We start from the raw sequence: 26,296 nt of genomic DNA on the forward strand, positions 1-26,296 counted from the left end.
CTTCACGCTGTAGAAGATGTAGAAGGCGTTTTATTTACATTAAAGCGCTCAGTGTTCTGTCTCCGTCCAGCTTGCGGCTTGTAGACCAGTGGAAATGAACAGATTTGTATTGTAGCCTCCTGATTTGAAAGAGAAATGTGAAGTCATATTCTTTCATTATTAGACACAAACAGTTTAGGTTTCATTAAACTGTATTCGCTAGGTATTTTTTTCCAGCAGTTTGAAGATGCTTTGCGTACTGTGTCTCTGCCGCCATATTGTAGCCTCTTTTTCTGAAGCTGCTGCAGGGAGAGAGCAATAAACAACGCCCTATATATTTCTAACTATACAGTATATAGGTTTTGCATTTCTATGGCTGGTAGATCACTGTGACTTGGTCATTTATAAGTAGCTCATGAGCTGAAAAAGTGTGAGCGTGCTGCTGCTGCACTCGTTGATCTTTTTAATGTGTAATTTGATGCTAATATTTACAGACCGAAATCACTCTTTTTGAATCTATTAACCTTGTCAACGACTACTAGCTGCTTGTTCAGTTTTGCATTTCATTTATTCAATGAACTGTTAGCTTTTAAGGCTAATGTTTGCGTTCCATGGTTTCATCGGAAATCAGAAAAACTTTATTAATCCCAAGGGAAATTATGTTCGTAACATGCTCTGTACTCTACATATAGCAATATATTAAAAAGAAATAATATTATAAAGTGCATTCTTAATCAAAGGACAAACTTTGTGCAACAGTTCAGAGAGTGACAGGCTCTGATTTACTTCATCCATCCATTCATCCTAGTCCTCCCAACTAAAACCTCATCCGCCCATCCATCTGGAAACAAACCTCCCGTCTGTTTGTCTTGTAATTCCCCCATTACTTTTTCCTTAAATTGATACTGATAACTTGACTTGCCATCTTAATAACCAAAACCAATGTGTTAATTTATCGTTGAATAATGAATTGCAATATTTCTGATGCTCCTATTAGCAGAGTGGAGTGGTGTTCATCTGTGGCCCTTGTGTAGTGGCGAGGCATCTATCTTGAAAACCGCTCCACAAAGATTAATGAAGTGTATTTCCAGAATTGTTTGTGGGCCCCTGGTCAGCCTGTGCTGGTGAATGAGGGTCTGCTGTACAAATGAGGGCAGATGTGGAATGTGGCACAGAGGCCACCAGCTAGCGATTACAGCCTTGTGGCTCTTTACTGATTCAGCTCCATGGGTCTCTGCAGATACGGTCTCCAGTCAATTTAAACTGCTCTCGCTGACACAACTTTGGTCTCCCTCTCATCTGTTGTCTTTAGTCTCTGTCCAAGGTGGGAGTGTGGCACAAAAGAGCTTGAGCAGTTATTGAATTTAGAGCGATAAAAACACTTATTATATTCACCGAGGAACTTGCATCAGAAACTGGAACAATTCTAGGTCACATCTGTGCACTGGCCAAAAGAAATATCAAAATAAGACGTAAAGGAAAAGGCAACAAATGTGTTTAGTTTATTCATTTAATTAATTAGAATTGTTAACTGTTCAATCGGCTGTTATTTCTGACGTTTGTCTGACTCCATATTCTGACTCCTAAATCAATCCATGCCTCAGAGTTGGTTTTCCCAGAAGTGTGAATGAAGCACTTACCTAACTACAGAGCAGGTTTGGGTGACGGTGAACCGTGAGAAGTACAGTAGGAGGAGCCACACTTGGTTTCACACATGTAATCTGCGTTGCATTAATGGGGGGCCACACCACGCTCAGCTCATACGGGAGCTGAGGGTTGTTTAACGTAACATTATCCTCCATTCTGAACCCGAAAACTCTTGAGTTTTGCAGTCCAGAGTTGGGCAACCCACACTTCCAGCTTTGGTTAATCGGCTTCTTGAAACGGCTGCGAGAATCCAGAAGCAAGTGGAGCTTTTTCTGTTTGTTGCATTACAATGGTCTCCATGAAACCCTGGCATTGTGTTGCTAGACCTTGTTGGCCCTCTTCCGACCTATCCCCACTCCCATGATGTCATATGTTGACATTGGGAAAATCGCCTCTTATGTCCTATAGTGAAGACAAAGGCAGCTTTCAACGTTGGACGTTTACGCAACATGACGCATAAAAAAACGTAGGTAGCCATTTGATGGTGCTCCTTTCATTCTATGTGTAACACTGTGTCAGTTGCTATTCAAGCCTCTTAAACGGCCATGTGTTTTAGTCTCAATGACTAAAGTACGCACCCCTTTCTCTCTTAATAGTCAGTATGGAAACAAAAGTTCACTTTCCCATCCTCAATATATTGCGCCACCAGTCCACGTCATGTCAACATTGTCTTTTCAATAAAGAATGAATAAAAAATGCCTTAAAATATATCTGAAGCATCGGCATGTCATTTTTGTAGATTCAAAATATACCTGCAACTCTTTTGGTCGAAGAATGTAGCAAATTGTCCGCTAAGTGAAGCGAAGTTGAGTAAAAATAAACTCCCAAATGTGGTGAGTTTGTGAGCTCATTGTGAAATGTACAATAGCTGCAATTATGATGAACAGGATAAGATAAGGACTGAACGCGCTCGACAAAAGACCTCACAAAAGCACAATGAATGAATGTTTTCAGTCGTCAGAAGACACAAGTCCGTAGTTGTCCTGCTGCTGAATCCAGCTGAAGCTTGGATTATAATTGTAACTGGTTTGTGTTTCGAATTCCTTGCGATTCATTTTGTTTTCTTCAGTCTGGTGAAAAGAAGTAGGAGGATTTTCAGTCATGTTTCAGTGTGCAGTGCTCAACTCTGAAAACTGGGATTTGATACAGCTCTGTGGTGATGCAATTTTGGATTTATGGACCTCGTGTTTTTGTGAACTGCCAACTAACAGACAGTATTATAGTGTCTTCTCTGATTGTTCCCACTAGTTTGCATGTCCTGCACAGATCAGGGCCTCAACAAGTGTCATCACAGATGGTGTCAGAGGTGGGATTTTAAAAGAAGGTGACTGGAAGCAAAAGCTGGGTGTGATGTGTATGAAGGGCCCATGAGGCGGAGAGAAATCTGACCAAAAATGCTACGCTTCACGATGCCCGCTAACTATCATACCCACGTGCCAGATGTTTGGTGTCAAGGTGCATGTGCAGATATTTTAGCTACAAGTATTTGCCCCTTGAACAGCACTTTCAGTATCCCTGAAGGTATATGTGACTCAATGGTCGTGGTCGACAAAGCCTGACCTCTCTTTTAGGCCAGGACTCAAAAGCTCTCACATCTTGCCGGTGTGGCTCATCACAATAGGACCAGTATATTTCAATGTAACAGGAAATGGGCTTGCTTGGGCAGTGACTTGATTTTTGGGGTGTTCTAAATACTCATCTGGATTTACAATGACTGAAAGAGTAATTGTTCTGTGTTCAGTTTGGTCTCACCCCTCCCTGGTCTTGGTCTTGACTTGGTTTCGCCCCCACAACGTCTTGGTCTTTGATGTGCTCCGCTCCTAATCTTGACTGCTCTGCGCTAAATCTCAAGCCGTCTTTCTCTCACACTCCTCACGAGAGAACTCCATCCTTGTCCTTAATCAGCCAATCCAGCTGCAGGTCCTTCCCTGCTACCTCTCTCTGCCCGTCCTTATGAGTCATCATTCTCCTTCCGTGCCACCCTGTCACACACCTGTCACACCAAGAGAGAACAAAAGACGTAATTGTCTTGTCACTGAAACATACAGTATAATTCTTCTTCTTCTTTTGGCTTCTCCCTTCTCATCTGACCCTGTCCTCTGCTTCTTCTTCTCTCAAACCTACAAACCTCATGTCCTCTTTCACCACCTCCATAAACCTCCTCTTTGACCTTCCTCTCCACCTTCTGCCTGGCAGTTCCAACCTCAACATCTTCCTACCAATGTACTGGCTCTCTCTCCTCTGTACATGTCCAAACCATCTCCATCCAGCCTCTCTGACTTGGTCTCCTAAACACCTGAGCACATGTGCTGTCCCTCTGATCCTATCATCATCCTGCTCACTCCCAGAGAGAAGCTCAGCATCTTCATCTCTGCTACCTCCAGCTCTGCCTCCTGTCTTTTCCTCAGTGTTTCCAAACCATACAACATTGCTGGCCTCACCACCCTTTTGGACACTTTCCCTTTCATCCTTGCCGACACCCTTTTGTCACACATCACACCTGACACTTTTCTCCAATTATTCCATCCTGCCTGCACCCGCTTCTTCACCTCTTTTTCACACTCTTCATCACCTTGGACTAAGTACTTCAAACCCCCACCTTCTTTATCTCTACATCCTGTAACTTCACCTGTCCACTTGGCTCCCTCTCATTCACACACATGAATTCCGTCTTACTGTGGCAAACCTCCACCTCTCTAGATTATCTTCCACTTGCTCCCTCATCTCACCACTGATCACAATATCATCCGCAAACATCATCGTCCAAGTCCTCGGATCATTAATTTGTTTGCCATCTCCACTTGCTTTAAGTCCAATGTTTTGATAAATAAAAATTACCATTAAGAAATATATATGTATCTGAGCTACAACTTGCATCTGACTCCAACCAAAACATTTGTGGAACCAATGTGACAGAGACTTATTTCTTCATAAATGTCCAAGATTAGTTAAGACTGACTTTGCTCTTCTTGGATTCATTTATCCGCTCTCATTTTTGTTACATGTCCCTGCTTCAGTAATTCTTAGCAGAATGGTCTTCACTTACTTACAGCTCCTTCTTGCTTGACAATGGGACGCAACTGAACACAGTGATTCATGTCTAACAGAGCAAGTGAGTCATAGGCTTGTCCATGATTGAACAAAAACACAGTGTCAGCATGTTCTGTCTCTTCACACGGTGTTTTCCAAGGTGTGCGAGTCTCCATGTAAGCTCATTAATCTGAGTTAATTGAATCAATGGCGCCCCCCCCTCTCCCATCTCCAGAGTGCAAGGTAATAGTTTGGATGTTAACCCCCGGGTGATGTGTTCATTTTACGCCGTGAGTCTTGGAGGTGGCGTGGTGGAGCGTGTTTGGCATCGTCAGCAAGGCGTCAGATGAAAGAGAGAGCTCATTTTCTGTGTTTAATTGATGGAGCCGCGTATCAAACCAATTCCGTGCGAGCCAAGGCGCAGCGTGCGATTACCAAAAGAGGTCAGACTCTGTTGTTCCGTAACAAATGCCTGTGAACCCGGACTGTGACAGACAAAGGCAGACACACTGTGTGTGTATATTAGATCTCCTCCAGCCAGATGTGTCCTTACATCATGTTCGCTCGTAACAGCGTCGACCACAGCTGACTCGCTGCAGGCAGTGATGGGAGAGGGAAAAAAATGATGACTCACAGTCAGCACTTTAGGCTTTACAATCAAGTATATGGGCTAGACATGTAAGGCGTGACATGGAAAATGATTTGTAGCGCAATATAAAAAAAAATAGTCATTTACAACCATGTCATGGCAGATGGGCTTTGACTAGCAAATAAATATGGTTGCATTGTCTATGAAATGGGATCATTTATATACGCGACGTCTATATAAACATTTACACAATTAAATTGGAATATACAAACCGTTTTCTTTTAATAAACAAACTAAAGTTTAAACGTAAATTATCTGCTAAGTAGGTTAGTAGCTGCTAGCTGTTTTGTGTTAAAAATATTACCTTTTTGCAAAAAAAAAAAATCAAAATTGAGAGATTTGCTGTAGAATATAGAAAAGCAGCATTGTTTTTGTCCACAACTTGCGTATTTTATAGAAGACTTGTCTTCACTGAACATAACAATTCAACGGCAAATATTCAAATGAGCAAATACACAGTATAGGCGAGAATGTGGTAAAGAATTACCACATCATGTTTTAAAGGACACTTGTTTCCAGAGTCATTTCGGTTCTACGAAAACACGGGAAAGAAGAATTTAGACAGAAAAGCAGCAAACATTTAAAGGTCTATTACGGCTTTTCAAAGACATTTCCTGTGTAAATTAGTATAATCTCCTGAAGTATCCCGAGCCACTGCAGATATCACTGGATGCTATTTAACTTCGATTCGATGCTCACCAACTCAACATCGGACTGCATCGGCTTCCGTTGCTCGCTGGCATTTGTGCTTTCCCCTTGGGTTTTAATTAGAGCCATAATATAAATAAAGAAGAAAAACTGATGAAACGTCTGTGATTTCGTTTACAGTTTCAAATGAAAACCAGCCGGTGTCCTTTGGGCGCGGCTTATTTGTCCCTCACTTTGGGCTTCATTTGTTATTTGCGATTACCCTTCAACATTTCATAATTAAAAAAAAAAAAACCAAAAGTTATTACGGAGTTCCAGAGAGTGGGACGGCTAATTGGGTTTGTGGGCTTGAACTTGAGATAAGTTACCAGTGAGCCCCGGAGAGTCATTCTCACTCAATACAAATGGAAACACTGGCACCAGAAGTCAAGGTGGCTTGTCCCTTTTTCGACTGCGGATGCAAGATAACTGGGTGGGATAGTGAAAGGGAGTCTTTCAGTGTGAGGCTGAAGTGATGAAGTGCTGCATCTGTGAGTTGGTGAGTCTCAGACGGGAACAGCTTAAATGCTTTATCTGAGGAGTTGTTTGTGAGCTGAGGAAGTTGCTGCGTGATGTTCTTTATGAGTGGCCATGTATGCCCACCCTTCCTTCAGGTCCATCAGTCAGGACTGTAAGGAGCAAATCACAGGCAGGGGTTGTCAGAATGGGCCTCCCGGGGACAGTTGCCATCTACTCCATCAGTGTTGTTTAGCGAAACAGACCGTCTTTGGACCACCAGGAAGATCCATGACCTTACAATGGGGAAGGTATCTGCTTCTTGTATTGAAGTATGAGTGAATTTCTGCCGTTAGCAAATCATTCCTGGTTCCATCTGCTTGGTCACTTAGGTCTGCCAAGTCTAGAGCGACAGAAAAATATCAGCTGGACCCCCAAGTGGCAGGGGAGCGAGTTGATCTGTCAAAGCTGCTAAAGCCAAAATCTTGCTTGGTGCTTCTTAGTGTAGCAATCCATCGTGATGCCCTGGGTTTGAAAACAAACACACACCATCTGGAATATATGAATATATGTACTGTATTCTAACAGGCATTTTCAATGTCCGGCTGGTTGCCATTTGATCAAATTTAATGCAGCCTGTAACCACTGTCATGCATGTTGCATGTTTTGGATGGTTCTGGTTTCTCTTAAATGACCAGCCATTCCCCAACATATTAACATGTTTTCTTATCAGAAGGGAAAAAAAGAAAATTAATTTTGTTAAGATCTGTGTTTTTTACAACATATTCTCACTCCCCAGGTGTCAAATCCTGACAACTTTCCAAGGTGATCAGCCTTCTGTGCTGTATATTGACACATTAGGCTGTTAATTGCAGCATGTACTGACACAGTAGATAACACATCACAAAACATGGAGGTTGTGGTTCGGTTGGAGTGACACTTTATGTAAGATATCTGTCCCTTAGTATACAGTATATAGCCTGTCAGTCATTGCTTTAGTCATGGTACCTTCTAGGGCACAGCCTGTCAGAGCCATTTAAGATGCTATGTACCAGGGGTGGCCAACCAGTCAGAGGCTAAGAGCCACATTGTTTTGCTGTGTTACTGAAAAGAGCCACATCCTACAAATATGTCAGGCTTTAAGGCTCAGTATAGCGGTTAGAGCACATCCCTGTGTGTCACAAGGCGTCCGATGTATGTCTCTTGTGCATGTATTTTTAAATTAATTCATTTTACCGTGATCCTCCTCGATATATCAAGCGGCGTAGATAGAAATGTGTGAGCCATTTATTTGACTTATATATATATTTTTTTTTATGTGGCTCATGCCACCAATAATGTGGCCCCGGTCTGTGTATGTGAGCGACGCTGCAGACTGGAGCGTCTCATCTTCCCTCCACTGAATTAAACGGACGATCAACAATGAATAATAGGTGAAACAGATGCCACACGTTTAGGGAATGACAAAGTGAAACGTGGAACTAAATCATGTAAATCGTGTTGATCGTGGAGCTGATGACCGTGACTCACATCTGCAATGAACATGCTCCAAGTCCCCCTCTGGCTTGGAGCATGTGCGGCGAGGTTTATTGTTCATCATCCTCAATCTCACAGCGTAATATAATGACATTGGGAAAGTTGACATGGTTTTTTTTAATTCATCGACCACGTGTGTGTCAACGTGCAACACTGACCGCTGCCTCTGTGGTCAGAGTGGGATGCAAAAGTGCACTTTCCCAACATCTGTATACAGTATTATGCCCTGGGCCTAGAAGACTCACTTGGGAAGATTATATAATATTATATAAGATCCTTGGGTCTGAGAATGTGTTGTTCTTTGCCCTCCAACTAATGTAGTTCCCAACGAGGATGACATCATTCAAAGTGCCATAAAGCACAGATACCATGTCTTATTGCTGCCAGGGCTTCTCAAATCAAAGTTGCGATGGAGGCAGCACATCAAGTACAGTCCACAGAACTCCAGTATACGTCCTCAGAAAATACGCTCTGCTGTCATGGTTGCGGGGAGCACTCTTTTTCATCTCTCAGGCCCATTTATGCTCCCTTTATGTACGGAATTGAACCCTCCATATTAAACGCTGTTCCCCTCACTGATCACATGCTTCTATGCGTTCATTTGCTGGTATTGCTGTTCACCATATATCCACAAGGGGAATGACAACATGGCAACTGTGGAAGAAGTATTGCGAACGTACCTCTTGAACAAAAGACGAAACTTAGGCTGCGTTGTCGGAGGCGGTGGTTGGTGAGGCCATTAGATATAAATCGCGACTGGAGTACGGAATTTCCACCATTGAATGTATTCTTCGCGTCTTATTCGAGCTACGTATCGGGCAGTAACAGCAACACTGCCCCCCACGGTTTCCGCTAGTTCTGATCGGTTTGGTGAAATATGGACGAATTGAACGGAGGGAACGGACAGAAGGCTCCGTTCATATCCGTATCTGTCCGTAACATTGAACATAAATGTGCCTTACGACTTTGCTTTGTCCTGTTGCTGATTTGTCAAATTGTCTTGTCAGCACATTTGAACACTGCATTAAATAATTGTGCAAAAGTCTCAATTTCGTGACATGCAACTACAGCAGCCCCCGAAACTTAAGGATCGCTTCGTGTTTCTTCTTGATACATTCAATTATCGGCTCTTGTCGGATTAGGTTTGACACCCGCACCAAGCTTTAGTGCCACATCTCTCTCATCTATTATAAATCTCTATAAAATATTCAACACCTCACAATTAAATCTGCCCCGTAATCCGCCGCGCACCTTTGAAGCGAATGCAAACAGCGAAGGGAGGGGGACGCTGTCAGTACAACACGCACTGCTGATCATGTCCGTCGACCCGGTGGGAGAAACGCCGCTACGAGTGTCTTGGTCACTTCTGGGTTATTGTGGTTACATAACCAACGAATGGTTTCGTCAGAAACAAACACGTTAGCGGAAACATTTTATCCCTTTAGGACTCCGTCGGAGGATTGCTGTTGTTAATTAGTGCATATGTCATCGGGCCAGCGACAGCCAAAGGTCTGGGGAGATAGAACAGGGCTGAGTGAGAGTCATTACACTCCATCATCTCGGCTCCCCGCTCTTCACTCCAGCACCGGGCTTCGCTCTCCTTTCTCTACCCCGACCATGCATCATTTCTTGCTAAGAGGCAACAACAGTCTGCTTTCTTCCCTTTGTGAGTCAATGCCATCTGTGTCTGCCGAGATACTGTAGTCATCACCGGCACCGTGCATCATCCTGGATCACAGAATCAACAACACGTACAGCAAACAATGGGTCTTAATTAGCCGAGCCATTAAAATGAGCAGGAGCGAGAGAGAGAGAGAGAGACAGCTTGGTTCTGCACCGCTAGATGCCCTGCTTCTATTCTCAACCAAGATCCCAGTCTGTTTTAACTCTGGATTTCGGCGGATGGATTCAAAATGTAGTCAGTTTGCAGGACAGATGTGCGAGGCTCCCACCTAATGGTCCGGTGGGACGAGTGAAGTGATTTAAAACAGTTAAAACCCGAACAGAAGGTTTAAAATCAATGAAGCTGAAGGCAAGTTAATTAGCTTCATCCCAGCGTGTCCCACTTACAGTTTGGGAATATCAATGTAATCCCAGCGCTGCCTATACGGGGACACGTTCACGGAAACATTCCATTCAGAATTGAGCTTGCTGTGTTCCATAGTTTACGTCTGGGCTCTCGTGTCGTTCAAAACTGTGTGGCGTGTTTGAATGTGAATTGTGATTGTGACACAAGCGAGGTGACGCTGGGGGTTAAGAATCGACCGTTTAATCCACCTGCCTCCTTCAAGTTGCACTCGTCCATGTTTGCGTCTCGTCATTTACCCCTAAGCTGCTCCCCTCCAGTTCCGTCGTCATATCTATAATTTAGACCGACAGAAGATCAGGCCTCGCCCTTTCACGAAAGGGTGTGAAGACAAGATTGGGGCAGAGAAAATGTCATCCCCCAGGGAGTTTGGCGTGCAGCGACATTGATGACTGCATCACGCCTCAGGTCTGATCTTGTAAACAAAACCGAAACCATATAAATCAAATGTGTTAATATGCAAAAGTGCCTCAGCTGGTAATATCTCATCCTGAAGGGGAGAAGACCTTATTTGGCCTTTCAATCTCTGTCATCTCTGTCATGATTCATGTCTGCGAGCATTTAGCGTTGCCATGGAAGCTTTGCTCTTTTCATCTTGTCTTTTTTTTTTTCCTCAAACTAAACCCCAAAATGCTTTCCTGTAACCATATCTGAATAGCTCCTCTGTTGGAGTTTCTAGACTGATATGAATCACAAAGAATAGTGGCTCATTGCCATCATTCGTGTTGCAATGAATAGAAAAATACCCTCCTCCATCCACCTTTCTTGTCATGACCTTGCTACTTTATATCTTCCAAACCTGCACCACCATTCAAAATGGACTAACATTTGCAAGGAGATGGCGCTACTCTCCAGATCAGGGTTGGGGGCCACTGGATGTAGTGCAACAGTTGTCAGGGGCTGGAGAACCATTGCTGTTGCTTTGTTCTGTTATATTTTCAGCAACTCGACGATGTTTGGCAATCTACTGTAGATCTTCTGCCTTGTCCCTCCTGTCTTCTTCATGTCCTCTGTAAATACATCCATGGACTTCACATGCTACTTCCTCATTTCCAACATTTGTAATTACCAAAACATGATTAAAATCCTGGCATAAAAACCGAAAAAACAAAGTCTGTATAAGCTAAAATTACTTTAGGTTTAGTCATGTTTTTTATATGTATAAAGTACACATTTGGGAAAAAGCAAGATAACTTAGTTATATTATATTTTTAAACATAGGTGAGTCAATACTGGCATTATTTCTTTTTAAACTAAGTGAATTTCAGTAGCCTTTATATTCTCATTCGTGAGAAGGCAGGCTGTTTCACAAATGTGACACCATGTATTATAATACTAAAAGTACCAGGAAAGATTGGCCAGGCAAAGGGCATTGTGTGCATTTTAATGCCTGAGATAAATTGTTTTATTTTTGTTTTTATTTTTAGGTGGCATTTACTTGTAAAAAATGTAATTGTAACTAATGTTTACGCGAGGAAAAGGGCGTTCACTAAACAGAAGGCTGTGAGGTAACGGCTACACTAAAGGTCTTAGTTCAATTTAGGAACCTGGATATTAAATTTAAACACCCGTATGATTTTTAAATTCACTATTATGTTTTACTGAGCTGAATTTGGGACCTATGGTGTGTGAAAAATGGACAGAATTAGTTTGCCCATGGTCGAGTGAACCCAGAATACAGTGAGGAATGACAGCTGAGGCTGGGGAATATGTTGGAAAAATGGATGGAAAGATGAGAAACCAAAGAAGGCATGATGTACAACTGCATGTCTTTCAACCTATTTAACCAGGAAACACTTCCCTCACACTTTGCTTTGTATTTTTCCCAATGATCTCCTCTCTTCAAGTAAAATTTTCCTTCCTCTTTGAAGGAACTCACATTTGTATGCCTTCTGCATTCAAGTCTCTGCCGTCTTTTGAATCCTGAATCCAAGACTCCTGGAATGGCATCGCACTTCAAGAGGCAGGCAAACAAGCATTAACCGAACAAAAACAAAAATTAGTATATGGTGTAAAACAAACGGTAACGGTCAATATTGAGGAGCACAGTAAGTGTTTTTATCATGCCATCCATGTTTTCCTTCAACTCAGGTTGAGCATAAAGAGGATTTGACTCATCTCCTCTGGAAAGCTCCATTATAGTCAGAAATAAATGAGCGCATTTGCTGGCACCAGCCTTCATATTTCTTTCAACTCTTCAAAAATGTTGACTTCTGTTATCTGGCCAGTCATCTCATAAGGTTTTGCAGATTAAAGTACACCACATTTGATGCAGGGATCAGTGTCTGTGTTGCATGCCGGTTATGTTCAGAGCGATTGCTCTTCGTCTTGTTAAGCCGGACAGAACTGAGGACCGTGTGCATCTGTTACTGGCTGCATATCGCTTCAGAACATGGTACATGGAAGGAAGTTCTCATGATCACAGTCCATGTGAGGGATTTAATTGATGCACCACCTAAATGAAGAGATCTCAAGGCAAGAGGACGTTGACACATGCCAGTTATAGATTTTAGATGAAGTATTAGATTTGTTTTCTTTCAGTGAGGTCAGAGTAAAGGCATAAAGCATTGCCTATAGTCATGGACTGGCAAAATGTAGTGTTGGGGTATAATGTTCCGGAAATATGCAGGAAATGGAGATGTGCAGGAAGCAGATTCAGTGTCAGAGACGGAAGATGAGGTTGGTTGCCAGGGATCAGAGGATAGAAGTCTGAATAGGTGAGTTTTATGTCGAGCAACTGGAAGAGTCTCTGCTATATGGATGCAAATGCAGAGCAAACGGCCATGAGTTTCTAGAGTGAAACAGTTCTCTGAGTGAGTAAGCTGGTTGGTTGGTGCATATCTGAGAGGACAGAGTCGGGTATAAGGCTGATTCTAGTTGCAATTGGAAGTAAGGGCTAGGGAATGACAACGTGTACCACTTTCTGGGTTAGATTAGGACTCATCCTCCTCCAGTTGTGCAGTCAGTCAGTTGTGATAGTGACGTCGAGTTTGGAACAGCTCTTTGCTGGAGGAGACCCCAAGTGGAAAGGGAACGGTTCAGATACAGATCCTCACCATGTTACGTGGTACATATGTGCAATTTTGGAAGTTAAAAACCAAAACCTTGTGAAATGACATGAAACCGTGTGATCAGCGCGAAAGATATTTGTCATCGAAGAAATACTCTTGATGCAAACTGTTGAGAAAATTGGGAAAAACTGCACATCATGAATACAATTCTGAATAAAATACATAACAAAACAATGTCTAAATACCTCAATGATTTTCTTTTTCAAAAGTAAACTCTAAAGAATATATGTAAAGTGCAACTGAAACTTCCGCCATCACTTTCTTTATCATTTTTTCTTTTCAAGAACTTCTCCATAGTTGGTAATATCACAAATTTGCAGCTGTCAAGTCACATTACTGCAACCAAATGTGGCAAGTAAAACTAAAACTGAGTGTCTCACGGTCCTGAGGTGTTAAACAACAAACTTTAAGAGGCCCTCTTGGGGGCGCACGCGGCCCAACTATGGGCCTCGGCCCTATGGTTGAGAATCGCTGGTCTAGTCATTCAGTACATCCCCATAATGGCGCTGTCTCAGGAGTTTCATCGAGGCTGTCTTTGATAGTATAAATTGGAGGTGCATTAATAATGTACACTGTGTCGCTATGATGGCGAAACTATTTCAACAGATTGTGTCAGGCGCTGCCTTTACTCATGTTAGCTTTTATTCGCCGCCACGATCGCCGCCTCTGCGAATGACCTTTTTGCTGTAATATGATGGTGAATTTCTCCCCCACTTTTGACTTGCTCTTTATTAAATGGCAAATTTCGATGCACGTATGACATTAGAACTTCAGCGCTGGTGTAATGGCCATATTTCCACTCTTAAACGCTTTATTTATGAGGATCGTTTTTTAATCTGTTTTGTGACGAAAGTGCCGGATGTGATCTTTAGAGAAATGACACACGACTCTCCTGTGCTGCTCCTGCCTCTGCAGAAATGCTTGAAATTCAACGTGGACGCTCCTATCTGGCGCTCCAAACAGCGGATCCTGTGTACCCTCAACCAGAGCCTGAAGGATGTACTCAACTACGGCTTATTTCAGCCAGCTTACAACGGCAAGGCTGGCAAGTTCCTGGATGAGGAAAGGCAGCTGAGGGAATACCCCTTCCCATCTATCGCTCCTGTACCATACCTCGAGGTGAGGCCATGAGTATGTATGAGGCTTTAAGCAGAGTGAATAGATTAGGCCGGGACAGAGTGAATGTTCTGCATGTTAAACAGAAAAAGTACTGCCGTCAGAGAGGTCTTAATATTCAGCTTTTCAATTGACTTTGCTGACAAGGAGAGTGAAAGAAATAAAAGTAGTTGTAACCGGCGATTGAACTGCCATTGTTATAAACAATACTGCTATTACCTTCCTTTAGCTACTGGCTTGAATGACCAAATCAGAGTCCAGGAATTGAAACAGAACCAAACATTAAATGACTTTTGACCGGGATTTTAAGGGAATATGTGCAACTGAGTTTAATGTGGTTCGTGTGGGAGGCATATTCATCATTGTCAGGGTGAAGATGTATCTGTCTGCAGTCCAGCTTTGTCCCATGGCGAACTTGAATTCGGACATAACTGGTAAAACGGTCACCACACTTTCCTGGTTCTTCAGAACGGAACATGTTTTTCCATCTTTATATCTTATTACACAATAATTACAGATTGACACAACTTCAAAGTGCAAGAAAAGTAAATAAAGGTTCTTATGTTATGTTCTCATATAAATTACTTTGGAAAAAAATAATTTATTCAGTATGACTATTGTATAAACTATGTTCTGCTTTAAAAAAGTGAAAAATAAGTGTGCTGTATGCAGTGATTTATGAACCCTCCCCTTTTTCCAAAAACAAATGTATTAATAATAACATTTAAAAAAATCAAATCCAAAGTTTTATAATTACTGAATTAATATACATTTTATTTTAACATTTGATGCCACAATTGTCAAATATAAATTGAAGCAAACTGTCAGCAGCATAAAGTGTACAGAATTTTTTTGTGCTTCGTGCTTTTTTTATTTATTCACAGTGTTTATTTTTAACACAATAACAATTACTTTGAGTTTCCTTCATCATGGATGTTTTGGTTAAGACGCGTATGTGGTGCACCATGATTGGTGGGTGGAAAAGTGTCCCCTGTAAAAAGAAAGTTTATAGGCAATTAATATCTGTTATTTGCATCCATTAATTGTACTTAATTATCGTCATGTCAGGATTCTATCTTGTGGACGGAACCCTGTGGTTTATACGACGCAGATAGTATACGGATTTTTACAGGTTGAAGAGCGTCATGCTGCCAAAATATTGAGCCTCATCACATCAAAACATTAAACGATAAAGGCGTATTGACCATGAAGTGCTTAGAATGCGCTGTTTTCACCAGTGTGTCCGCAGCTCCGCCCACAGAGTCGATCTCCTGGAGGACCGGAGATGAGAAGCAGCAGCTGAGACCCGCTGTGGTGTCAGAACTTCAGACATGCAGGCGAAAACAGTGCATTTTGAACACTTTAGTGTCAATAAACATGAGATTTGAGGAGTTGATGATTCAAATTCAGAACATTGCCCAGTTTGTTTCACGAGTCTGCATTCTGGAACCTGTTTTCAAAACTAGTTTAGAAGTGATCCTCATGCATTTTAAAGCCGGGTGCACCATTGACCTTTCTACAGCGCAGACAGCACCACTGCACCCGCGGCTTATGTATGAACATGATCTATTTTCCTTCTTAAATTCAGTGTGTGTGGCTCATATTCCAGTTCTATAGTCTATTAAAGTCCCTGCCACAGTTGAAATATTTTGTCTAATTTGATTTCTGAACCGTCTAAACGTGAGAACATAAAGCTAATATTGACGTCTATTCATTCATCCCTTTCATTACGTTCCTGTAATCATGTCATATTTAATTTTCCATCAGAGGAGTTATTTGTTTGTCTCAGAATATTCATCCGCTCTGCCAGCAGAGACGTCTCACTCGGTGACAGTCTGTCGTCTACGGCAGCTACTGTCCCGCCGAGTTACTCGCAGCACATGTCCATAACTGTTTGAGATGAGAGTGGAAATACAGGTACAAAGACGCGCCACTTTTCGGCCAAGAATCCTGTTAAATAGTTCTTTTTTTTGTTGTTTTTTACCACAACAGTGATGCGTGAACAATCCAATCCAAATGTTTTCAATAATTTCTGTCTTCAATACTCTTGTTTGTTCCCTGGTAAAAGACATTAATCACCTAAACACAGAGGAACCATGGCCATAAATCTCCCCTTTCCTACAAACATTTCTTTTATTCAACTCAAACAATAGACGTTTCAGGCACTCATTAAGCACTTCATTATGTCTCTGCTAATTATCTTGTTAGATTGTGTTGCTATTCAAAGAGAAGTATAAAAAAAGAAAATGCAGTTGACTCAGGCAACGAAGGAAATATCCTTATCTCTGGAATATCAATAACAGGTGCCCGTTTTCCCAAAGAGAACTTGATCTTCAGGTTCACTTGAAGCGTGCAGTCGGTCACAACCATGGTGTCTGACTCTTTCTCCATCACACAGATCATTTCCAGTAAGTACAATGAGCTACCATCATCTGAAGGCATGTCGCACACTTCTCTGTGAGGAAAACATACCAGACCAGAAGAGCGCCAGTGCTATTTACTGTTGTCATGTGCTAGATTTGCCTCGCCAAATGAACAATTGACCATGTATGAAATTAGCTTTGCACAGCCACTAAAGCATGATACCGTGTTCCTTGTTTTCCTCTTTTGGGGTCTTGACAAAACTGTGCATGCAGTTTACAATAATGGTGATGTGTCGTTCAAAAGCGATTCATTCAATTGAACGAGCCATTAAAATGACGTGGCAGTCATGTCTGGCCGTTCATTTTGCTCATGGACTGATAGCGGGTTTCTTCACGTCACTATGTTTCTTTAAGCAAGACGTCGCTTTATGTTGCTTTTTCCTTTTTTCCTGAAGTCCCTATGTTTATCTAGCTTTTTTTTAAATCTCTTTGGAGATCATTAAAACAAAAGAAATGAATTGATGAGATGCAAATTAAATCCAAATAATAGAAAGCTGAAAGTGGAACTAGAAAAGGTAGTGCTTGCTGAATGAGACTTCAGTTGTGCTTCCTGGACTGAAATAACGAATTAATTTTGGTGAACGAGATTCGGTGCCCTGAGTCATCAGATTCAGCCATCACTTGAAAATGATAAAGCGCATGCATTAAAAAGAGATTTGAAAAATGCTAGTGATGTTTACTGGACTCCAGATACCTGTGGAAGGATCGCTCTTTTGACCGATTTGGGATGGTGATGGTGTGGAACCATCGCTCCTGGGCGCTGATAGACTGTATGATCGCTCTGTTCTCAGCTATATTCACTGTAGAATATTATACAGTGGCACCTCGGTTCTCGACCACAATCCGTTCCAGACGGCCGTTCGAGAAGCGATTTGTTCCAAATCTGAATGGATTTTTCCCATTACAATGAATGGAGAAAGAAACAATGCGTTCCAAGCCTTAAAATAGTCTTTTGTAGGAGTGAATGTAGAGTGTCTGCTGCAGGTGGCTGTTCCTCTATGTGTGTGGCCGCTGCATGTGGGAGGGGTTGCCGAGTGAGTGACGTCTCTCCAGAAGTGAAGAGGTGCCCGGTGCGTGTCCAGCTCTGAATGTGCGCTTCTGTGCAGTTTGGCTGTGACAAAGTCATAAACCAAGTCACGCTCTGTCCCAGACTCGCCTCATCCCTGTCCCAGCTGCAGCCCACAACAGGACATCAAACCCTGGTGCGCTCCAGCCTCGGAGGTGTGGAGAGCGAGCAGCTCCCCTGTGACACTCTACCACACGTCTGCATACAGAGGCTGCGTTATACACAATAACAAAGCACGTCGTGGGTCAGCTGGTCGGTCCGCACACGTTATGTTTTTTCCGGCATGTTTTGGGGGCGTTCGAGTTCTGGATCTTCGTTCGAAATCCGAAGCAAAAAATTCTCGAAATTTTTGTTCGAACTCCGATTTGTTCGAAGTCCGGGACGTTCGAAAACCGAGGTACCACTGTATACTGTACAGTATATTGCAATTGAGTATAAAGGCCACATAAAGAAGGAAAAAACCTAACTGGGAATACTCGTCTGAGCTTTCGCTGGAGCTTTCATCATGGTGTCATTGTCCAAAACATGCAGCTCAAATGGGAATCGAGCGCTATTACTTTTCTCGGACCTCGGACCCGGAATTCCCGATTTATTCCAGGTTTTGAGCCAAAATTTTCCCATTGAAAATGAATGGGGAAAAGGAAATGTCAGAATGGCTCACAGCTTCCGATTGCTTTGGCCTATACAAATCTCCTCTCCTCTATGATGTGCTCAGAAATGCTGTAGCACTTTTAGAATTTACATGAGACACAAAAACGTGCTGCCAAACTTAGTTTCTGGTCTATGTGAAATTGTGGCAAAGTTACTCTTTTTCAATTCGCCATTCTGAGCAAACCGTTGTTGCTGTGGTCCTCCTCTGACTGCTCATTGTCACCTCTGTTGCATAGGGAGCTGACACCAAGCATTCACACGTGGTTTCTTCTGAAACTGCATGTTCTAGTCCACTATGAGATTACTTGTGTAATAAGTTCATTTTTATGAGATTAAATTTATATCATTTTTTTTTTCTCATGTGGCCCTGATAATCTGTTGTAATATACTGCATCACATGATTGATGTTTTTTCATATTTAAAATGTTTGCATATATATTTTGAAGTGAATTTTGAAGTGACAAAAATACTCTGCAAATGCCCATCACGTTTGATTTACAGTCGCACATTTACAGTCTCTTGTTTGGGGGCCAGGCACATGAAATAGTGACCCGTAAATGCTCCCTGACAGGAGGATCCCCTGGAGCCCCAGCAGCATTCATGTTCAATGATAGAAGCAGACACGGCTCCCTCACAGTAACAGATGTTGATACCTGATTTACACGTGCAGAAAATCGACAACTTATCTGTGGTAGAACACGCTGTCACAGAAGCAGACCCTGGGGATTAAAGTGAGTGTTCTTTGAGTCGCAGCACTTAGATATCAGACTGTTAGATTTGAGCTACAACACTCAATTCCACGGGGAAGGTTTTTCTGAGGTGAACTTAAATTGTTAAAGAGGAACAAAAGGACACTTGCGGGTTCAATATGTCGGTTAGTGACACTGGAACGGTCTCTGGTTGTAAGTAGCCACTCTGGGCTGGTGGTATTTCAACCCTGTATGGTTTTATGGCTGAGATTTCTTCATGCAAATGTCAAGTCTTGTTAGTGACTGTCGGAAGTGAGTGTGGCAGATGAGCTGCTTTGTGTTTACAGAGGAATCTGACTTATAAATGCATTTATGGAGTATAATTCGATCTGCCCTGGGAGTCTAATCCTGTAAGTGCTTAATTCACTGTCTGGAACTGACAACAACTGACTCAACATGATTGTGATGTATGACGTGTTGCACAGCAGACGAGCGGTTGTTTTGTTTTGAGTTTCGGGGGACAAAATTTGCGCCTCCTGTTTCTTCCCTGTCATTTCCCCATTTTATTTTGCAGAAACTGGAATTCCAACATTCACTTGCTCTTAAGCAACATTAAGAAAAAAAAAAAAAAAAAAAAGATCGTAATGTTTGAAGAACTGACATCTTAGAAGAAGGGGCTTATGCAAATATAAATAAATGAATACACTTCCGACTGTTTCAACACATTAATCGTCCAGATTCCCTCTTTTAGTTTTTGTCCATCTTATTCAACTAGTTCCCCTGTTGAGTCATGAAGGGATTCCAAAGTGGAGATACAGTATATCTCTGACTATTTCGTTAGAAAATGTAATCAAACCTCAGTCCTTTTCCGAACCATCAAATCAGATCATCAATTAAAAATGTGAAGGATTTTAACCCTGTAGAGACAAATTCATTGTGCTTTAACCTCACAAAACATTTTCCCTGAAAGGATTTTGTGGGGCAGGTGGATTGTTTTTTTTTTTTCAAATCAATGTCTAAAATGTTGACTTTAATTGGGTTATCAGTGGAGCATTCTTTCAGAAGTGAGTCATGATGGATGAAGCTGTGAACACGGAAAGATATTTGCTCACTAAAATGATTTTCCTTCTCTATTTTCCCTGGTGGATACTATGGGCTGGATCCTGGATTGGTTGCCAGTCCACATTGGAGCATTGTTTTTAAAACTTAAAACATTTACAGCTTTGTACTGAAATGAGTTAGGAGGGAAAAACACCGTTAATAATTTATTTTTCTTGAACTTTTTATTGAAAAAACAAAATAGAAACTCTTAAATTCTTAGGTTGGGCCTAAATGTACAATATGAAATATGTGATTTCAATGGCGTAAAAAATAAGAAAAAAAACCCACAATCACCAGTAAGAGTGAAGACTGGTCACGGTTAGTCATGTTTGGAGCCAGGAATGAAGTGCTACCAGATCATCTCCACGCACTGGTTCCACTAACTCCTGATGAGGAGGAGCACAAAAGAAGAGGGAACTTCTACCAAACATATGCTTGAACCACACTGAGACAAATGTGTTGTGGAACTCATTGACAAAGGAAATGAAACGCCTAAACAACATAAGGGGTTTCAAGAAAATGTATCTGTGCAAACTGTAGATGTAGCTTCAAACATTGCTGTAGTCCTCCTCTGACTGCTCATTGTCACCTCTGTTGCATAGAGAGCCGACACCGAGCATTCACACGCAGTTTCTTCAGAAACTGCATATTCTAGTCCACCATGAGATAACTTGTGTAATAAATTATTTTTTATGAGATTCATCTCTGAATAAATAATTTATTATTTTAAAATGTATGTATTATTTTAAATGATTTATTTTTAAATCATTTATAGATAAAATATTTTGATTCTTCTTTACGTGACATTAAAACTCCATCGTAATATACTGCATACTGCATAACATGCAAGATATGTTTTTTCATGTGCAAAAATACTGAGTATCACATTTGGTTTACACTTGCACATTTACAGTTTCATGTTTTATGGGCTGGATCCCGGCTACGTCGGGTGAAAGCCAGGTGTCTGACAGAAACTGCTAAATTACTCTGGAGAAGAGACTGACTGACAGTGATGAAGAACACATCATGAGGGACGTGACAGATACAGAAGCACTGCAACAGTTAGACACAACCACTGTTTCGGGAAAAATGGGCATTAGTAGCAGAAGAACTGTTCTTCACTCTGCTCAGCTGAAATGTTGCGTACACTGCATGTGATGTACTGTATCTATCAGAAGCAATATACCATATATACATATATACAAAGCAGACATTAGAGAAGAGTATACACAGGCCACTGAGGCAGTGAGGACTGATCCATAATGCATATCCAGGATCAAAAGTCAGGGCGCATTTAAAAAAGAAGAGAAATTCCCGGAGGTGCTTTACAGTCTCAGGTCAAGACCCTTTCTTTAGGGGCAGTTAAAACGTAGCTGAGGCGAGCATTGAGAGACAAGAGATTTTTACAAGTGTGTGTGTGTGAGGTGCCCGAGTTTGAGCAAATGCGAAACCATGAATGTTAAAATGGAGCCATTTCCAGCACTTTCCCGGCGGTCCGGCGTTCCAGTTCAGTAGGCCTGGACTTCCTCCAGCTCATGTGTGTCCAGCACTCTGCTACGACAGAGCTGTGTGACATTGATTGACCAGCAGTGGTTCCCTGAGGGACGGGTGTTTGTAAAGATGATTGGCAGCTTGGGATTAACCCGCTGCCCTGCGGTGGATTTACTCCGCTGGTGACAATGTGAAAACAGAGCGCACAGACACACACACACACACACACACGCAGGTATGCAAGAATGAAAACTTTGCCGTCGTCCCTTGCCGACTGTAAATCCTCTTTTTTTTTTTGTCCTTCCTCTTTATGATTATGCTCCATAAGGGACTCCGGCTGATGTATAGCGTTCACCTGGGAGAGAAAATAGTGGAGGGACTGGGACATTTTCTCATTTCTGTGGCCATATATCTTTTCAGAATCGACATTCGTCACCGTCACACGGCACTCACTATGTTTAAGTATGTGTCAGCGAGGCCGAAGATGAATGTCCATTTCAAGTTTTTCTTTTTTTTTTGGCAGAAAATAATTCCTGCGCTAAGAGATCCCACATCAACAGGGATATGTTGAATGAGCGGCTAATCCTGCGTGGGTTTAATTGCCTATTATACGCGCAGATTTGCATTTCAACAAGCTATCATACGACATCGGACATCAAGCGAAGTGCTACCGGCTCCATGCCGCTCTTCCTAATTCGTCCTGACATATACATGGGTGTTCCCCTTCCAGTCGATTTGTTGTGGCTCAGGGCGACACAATGCGCCGCTTGTAATGTACTGTACTCCGACCAGTGCTTCTTAGGTTATCAGTGCTCACCTTTTGGATTTCACTCAAGCCGAGTGAGTCACATTTCTCCCATTTAATTTCGCTTTTCCAAAGGTTCGTGTTTCCAACTTTCATAGAAACAGTTGGTCCAGTGTCCTTCAAACAATAGTGCACTAAAACTCCAGGTATTCAACACTCATTGATTTTTTTTTCTCTCACTCATTTATTCCATGTAAACGGGGACAAAGTTCTGATTCAGTTTCAGAGTCAGAAAATAAAAAATAAAAACGAATAAAGGTCGATCATCTTTGGACTGTAATCTTTGTTTTTGGCGCCCTCTGTGGTTGTGTGTGACACGCCTCACGCGGCGTTAACCATGAAGAGAAGATCAAAACTGAACTGTTGGTCTCCTTTTATTTTCTTGTAGTTCCGTTACAAACGACGTGTTTACACTCAGTCTCACCTGGATGAAAAGCAGCTCTTGAAACTCCACACAAAGGTAAGGATGCACTTATTGAAATATGAATTGCCATATTTTTGGTCTTAAGCTGGAAAGTGTTTTTTTAAAATATGATGATGTGTTTTCTGCGCCTTTTTATTCTGGTGATATATATATATATATATATATATATATATATATATTTTTTTTTTTTTTTTTTTATTTATTTATTTATTTATTTTTTTGTCAGTGGCTATTTGGATTTGAACATTTTTTTGCACCCATTTCAGTGTGGTTTCTTTTCCCTTGGTTCATATGGAGTTGTTTCCTTTTTAAAAAAAGCTGGAATCGTGCGGATACAGAGCTTGTTTTGCTCATTTCTACACACTGGACGGCCACGCCACGTGACAAGCGATGATCTGCCAAGAGGGGGCAGTGGAGTCGCAAAGCCAAGGAGAATCTGAAAAGCTGAAAACGAAAGCGCTTCAACAATGAAAAAGTTGTGAGGACAGACTGTCCTTTATAATTTATTCCCTGCTATATATATATATATATATATATATATATATATATATATATTGGCTATAAAATCCACCTTGCAATTTTGCTTCTTACTGTTGCTTAAATTCAAATAGAGAGTAGCTGGAAATTGAGTATTGTATATTTTTCTTGACATGTGGAAAAAGTCAAGTGAAACAAAAAAAATTGTCTGCCATTTTTGTTCATGGCATAATTTATCTCAATGAATTCAAAGGAATTAAGCAGCTGGATCAAGTAATATTAATAAAAAAAAACCTTTCACGGTGCTGTCTTGAGACTAAAATTTAAATACCTTTATTAATTGTCTGAGAGTCTGAGTGGAAATATGTGGTTGTTGCTTGTCTTCCGACTGAATCCTGGAGCTCACCAGAGAGTTGCCTTTCAAGCCGCCATCGAAGCTTTTGTCCTGTTTAATTCAACGCCGCTCATCTTCGCAGCGGAGCTTAAAATTGTCCGGAATGAAGCAAGTTCTCCACCGGTCATGTGACACTTGACAGCGTTCATTATTCTGAGAACACAATGGAGCAGCTCGGGCTGCTCCAGAGACGTGCACCCGACACGAGGAGACGATGAAGTGATTCTAATGAAACTCGATATGAATCCATAGGAGGCAGACGCTTTACGTCGGAGTTTATTAAAAACGGCAACAGGAGCTCAAATCCGGCTAATTGAGTTCTCTCTCTGCTCGGCAGCCCATTCAGGTCTTTTATCTGAAATGAACTGAAATGAAGAGAAAACGACACTCTTGTCTTAAACAGGGATTCTTTTAATGGTCTTACAGAACAACAGGCGAGCCAACATCATTTTGAGTGTGTGACTAACGTACTTGGATTTGCTTCTCTTTTGGATAATCGACTAATGTGAGCACGCTCGGCGGCTTACTGCTGATCTGGCTTCATGAGCGCCGTCTATACTCCACGGAAAATGTGATTAAATGTCTTGTTAATCCATGTCATCAAATAGGAACAAGTGGCTGAGCGTCATTGACTCGAAAATACTTCACTGAGGATTAATAATTAGGAGTTTTTTAAAAGCATGTTACGACCAGAATAGACAGGCTGAGCGCATTTTTCTTCATGAAACTGCATCTCAATAAAACTATGACAGTCAAGGACTTGGATGATCAGGTGAAGAAGTGACGGGGATTTCAAACCGCCATCATGCACTACGGTATTCCTGAGTTATCTGTTGCGATAGTGACCCAAAACTATTTGTTTATTTTTCAGGGATTTGATTTAAAGCCAAGTTTTACATTCTTTTACTTGTTGTGAACTAAACAAGGCTCGTGAGCAGCAGCAGTTTGAATCCATCCAAATGAATGATTCATTCAGGACCTTCCGAAATCCAGATGGCGCTCCAGATCTCCACCAAAATGCAACCTTGTGCTATTGTCCACAACTTCTACTGAAAGTTTCATTGACGTATTTGCAGCACTTTTCCAATAACTTTGTTTGCAGGCAGGTGGACGGACACTTTTGATACTTTAAACATTAAGCATTCAAGAATACGAGGTGTGAGTATTGGCAAGAACCTCACAATATGATACGCATCATGATACTTGAGCCACGATACAATGATATCACTAAATAGGACGATATCAAAATGCTGGAATATATTTTCATGTTCTACACAGCTAAAAAAAAACAAAAAAACAACACTAACTCAAAATTTAAAGGATAAATGTATCAATTCATAACAACTTGAAATTTTATTTTTTCATTTTCATTCTGTCAACAAAAGCATAATGAACAATGTGCTTTTAATTACTAACAGCACCAAAATGATTTTGTCATATTTTAGTTCAAACTCATTTTACTTTCTCTTGAACAAAAGTCAAAGTCAATATTACGAGATGTAACATTACTATTATATCGGAGGTCAAAGTATCACGATTTTATTGCCATGTCCATAAACTGATGTCTTTCAACTCTCACATCCTTTATACCTAATTCTTACTCTTCGTTTTTAAAATAGAGCAACGTTACACTGAATTAATAGAGATGCCTTTTGAAAGAGTTATGGACCAAGGTGAAGGGAGTGAAGAAGGGAGTGCAGGCAGGGTGGAATCGACTGTGACGGAGGAACAGCAGCAGGAGAGAAGGGGAAACTTTGAAGGATGGAAGTGAGCGCTGGCTTGATGTCTGGTTTATTGGGACTCGAGGAGTCAGAGATGAAGGTGGCCAGGTTTCAGTGGGAGCAACTGGAAAGGACAAGATCAGAAATGAGTATATCAGGGGTCTTGTGGAGAGGTTTGGGGACAGAGTTGGGGAGACATGTGGTGGTGGAGATAATAACAGTCAAACAAAGATGTAACATCTTAAGTCTGAAGTGCCTTCAGTGGACAGTAGTTTGGCTACAACTATCGATTTTTTTTTTTTTTTTTTTTTTTTTTAACAGGACAGTGGTGTTTTCTTTTTCCTTCTGTGGCGGTATGAAAATGGTGAATGGGAAGGGCAGGCACAAAAATGAGAGGGGTGAGTCATCCTCTCAAATAGCGTCTCTTCTCCAATTCGTCAGACACGACTCTGTCTGTCAGTCCCGCACTTCAGCCGCACAGATGAGTGTTACTCCGCTGACACTCTCAGCCGGCGTCTGCCCCGAAGCAGCAGGTAGACATTTCACACGGTAAATCACCCGCTCTACTGTACAACAACCCTCCATTGGTGTTTCCAGGATTTATCAGCCGGCCTGCTTAGTGGTAAGATGAAAACCACCAATCTTGATTTGAAATAAATGCACATTCTTCTCCCTAAACTTATGAACTTCTGGGGTTTTATTTTATTTGAAAGGCTTTCTTTACTTGTGTTGACACGCCCAGAAGCGCTAAGTGCAAGTCCTTAATATTCTTCATTGTTAAAATCATCACTGTGATG

General features: G+C 41.5%; 1 protein-coding gene across 11 annotated transcripts in view; it reads left to right on the plus strand.

The window, feature by feature from the left end:
• Positions 1 to 26,296, plus strand: part of shank3a (SH3 and multiple ankyrin repeat domains 3a) — a 182,714-nt gene that overhangs the window by 59,685 nt on the left and 96,733 nt on the right. For 10 of the 11 annotated variants that reach the window (XR_008416534.1, XR_008416535.1, XM_053885400.1 and 7 more), the window contains exons 3-4: positions 14,057 to 14,260; positions 22,872 to 22,943. Coding sequence is in view for 9 of the 11 variants with exons in the window: in XM_053885400.1 (XP_053741375.1) it covers positions 14,057 to 14,260; positions 22,872 to 22,943 (276 nt within the window). In the remaining 2 variants the exon portion in view is untranslated. Of the gene's footprint in view, positions 1 to 14,056; positions 14,261 to 22,871; positions 22,944 to 25,820; positions 25,898 to 26,296 lie in introns of those variants that run through there. The other variant, XM_053885408.1, reaches the window with a different exon arrangement.

The sequence above is a fragment of the Synchiropus splendidus genome, chromosome 14, assembly GCF_027744825.2.
Source record: "Synchiropus splendidus isolate RoL2022-P1 chromosome 14, RoL_Sspl_1.0, whole genome shotgun sequence".
Taxonomy (NCBI): Eukaryota; Metazoa; Chordata; class Actinopteri; order Syngnathiformes; family Callionymidae; genus Synchiropus; species Synchiropus splendidus.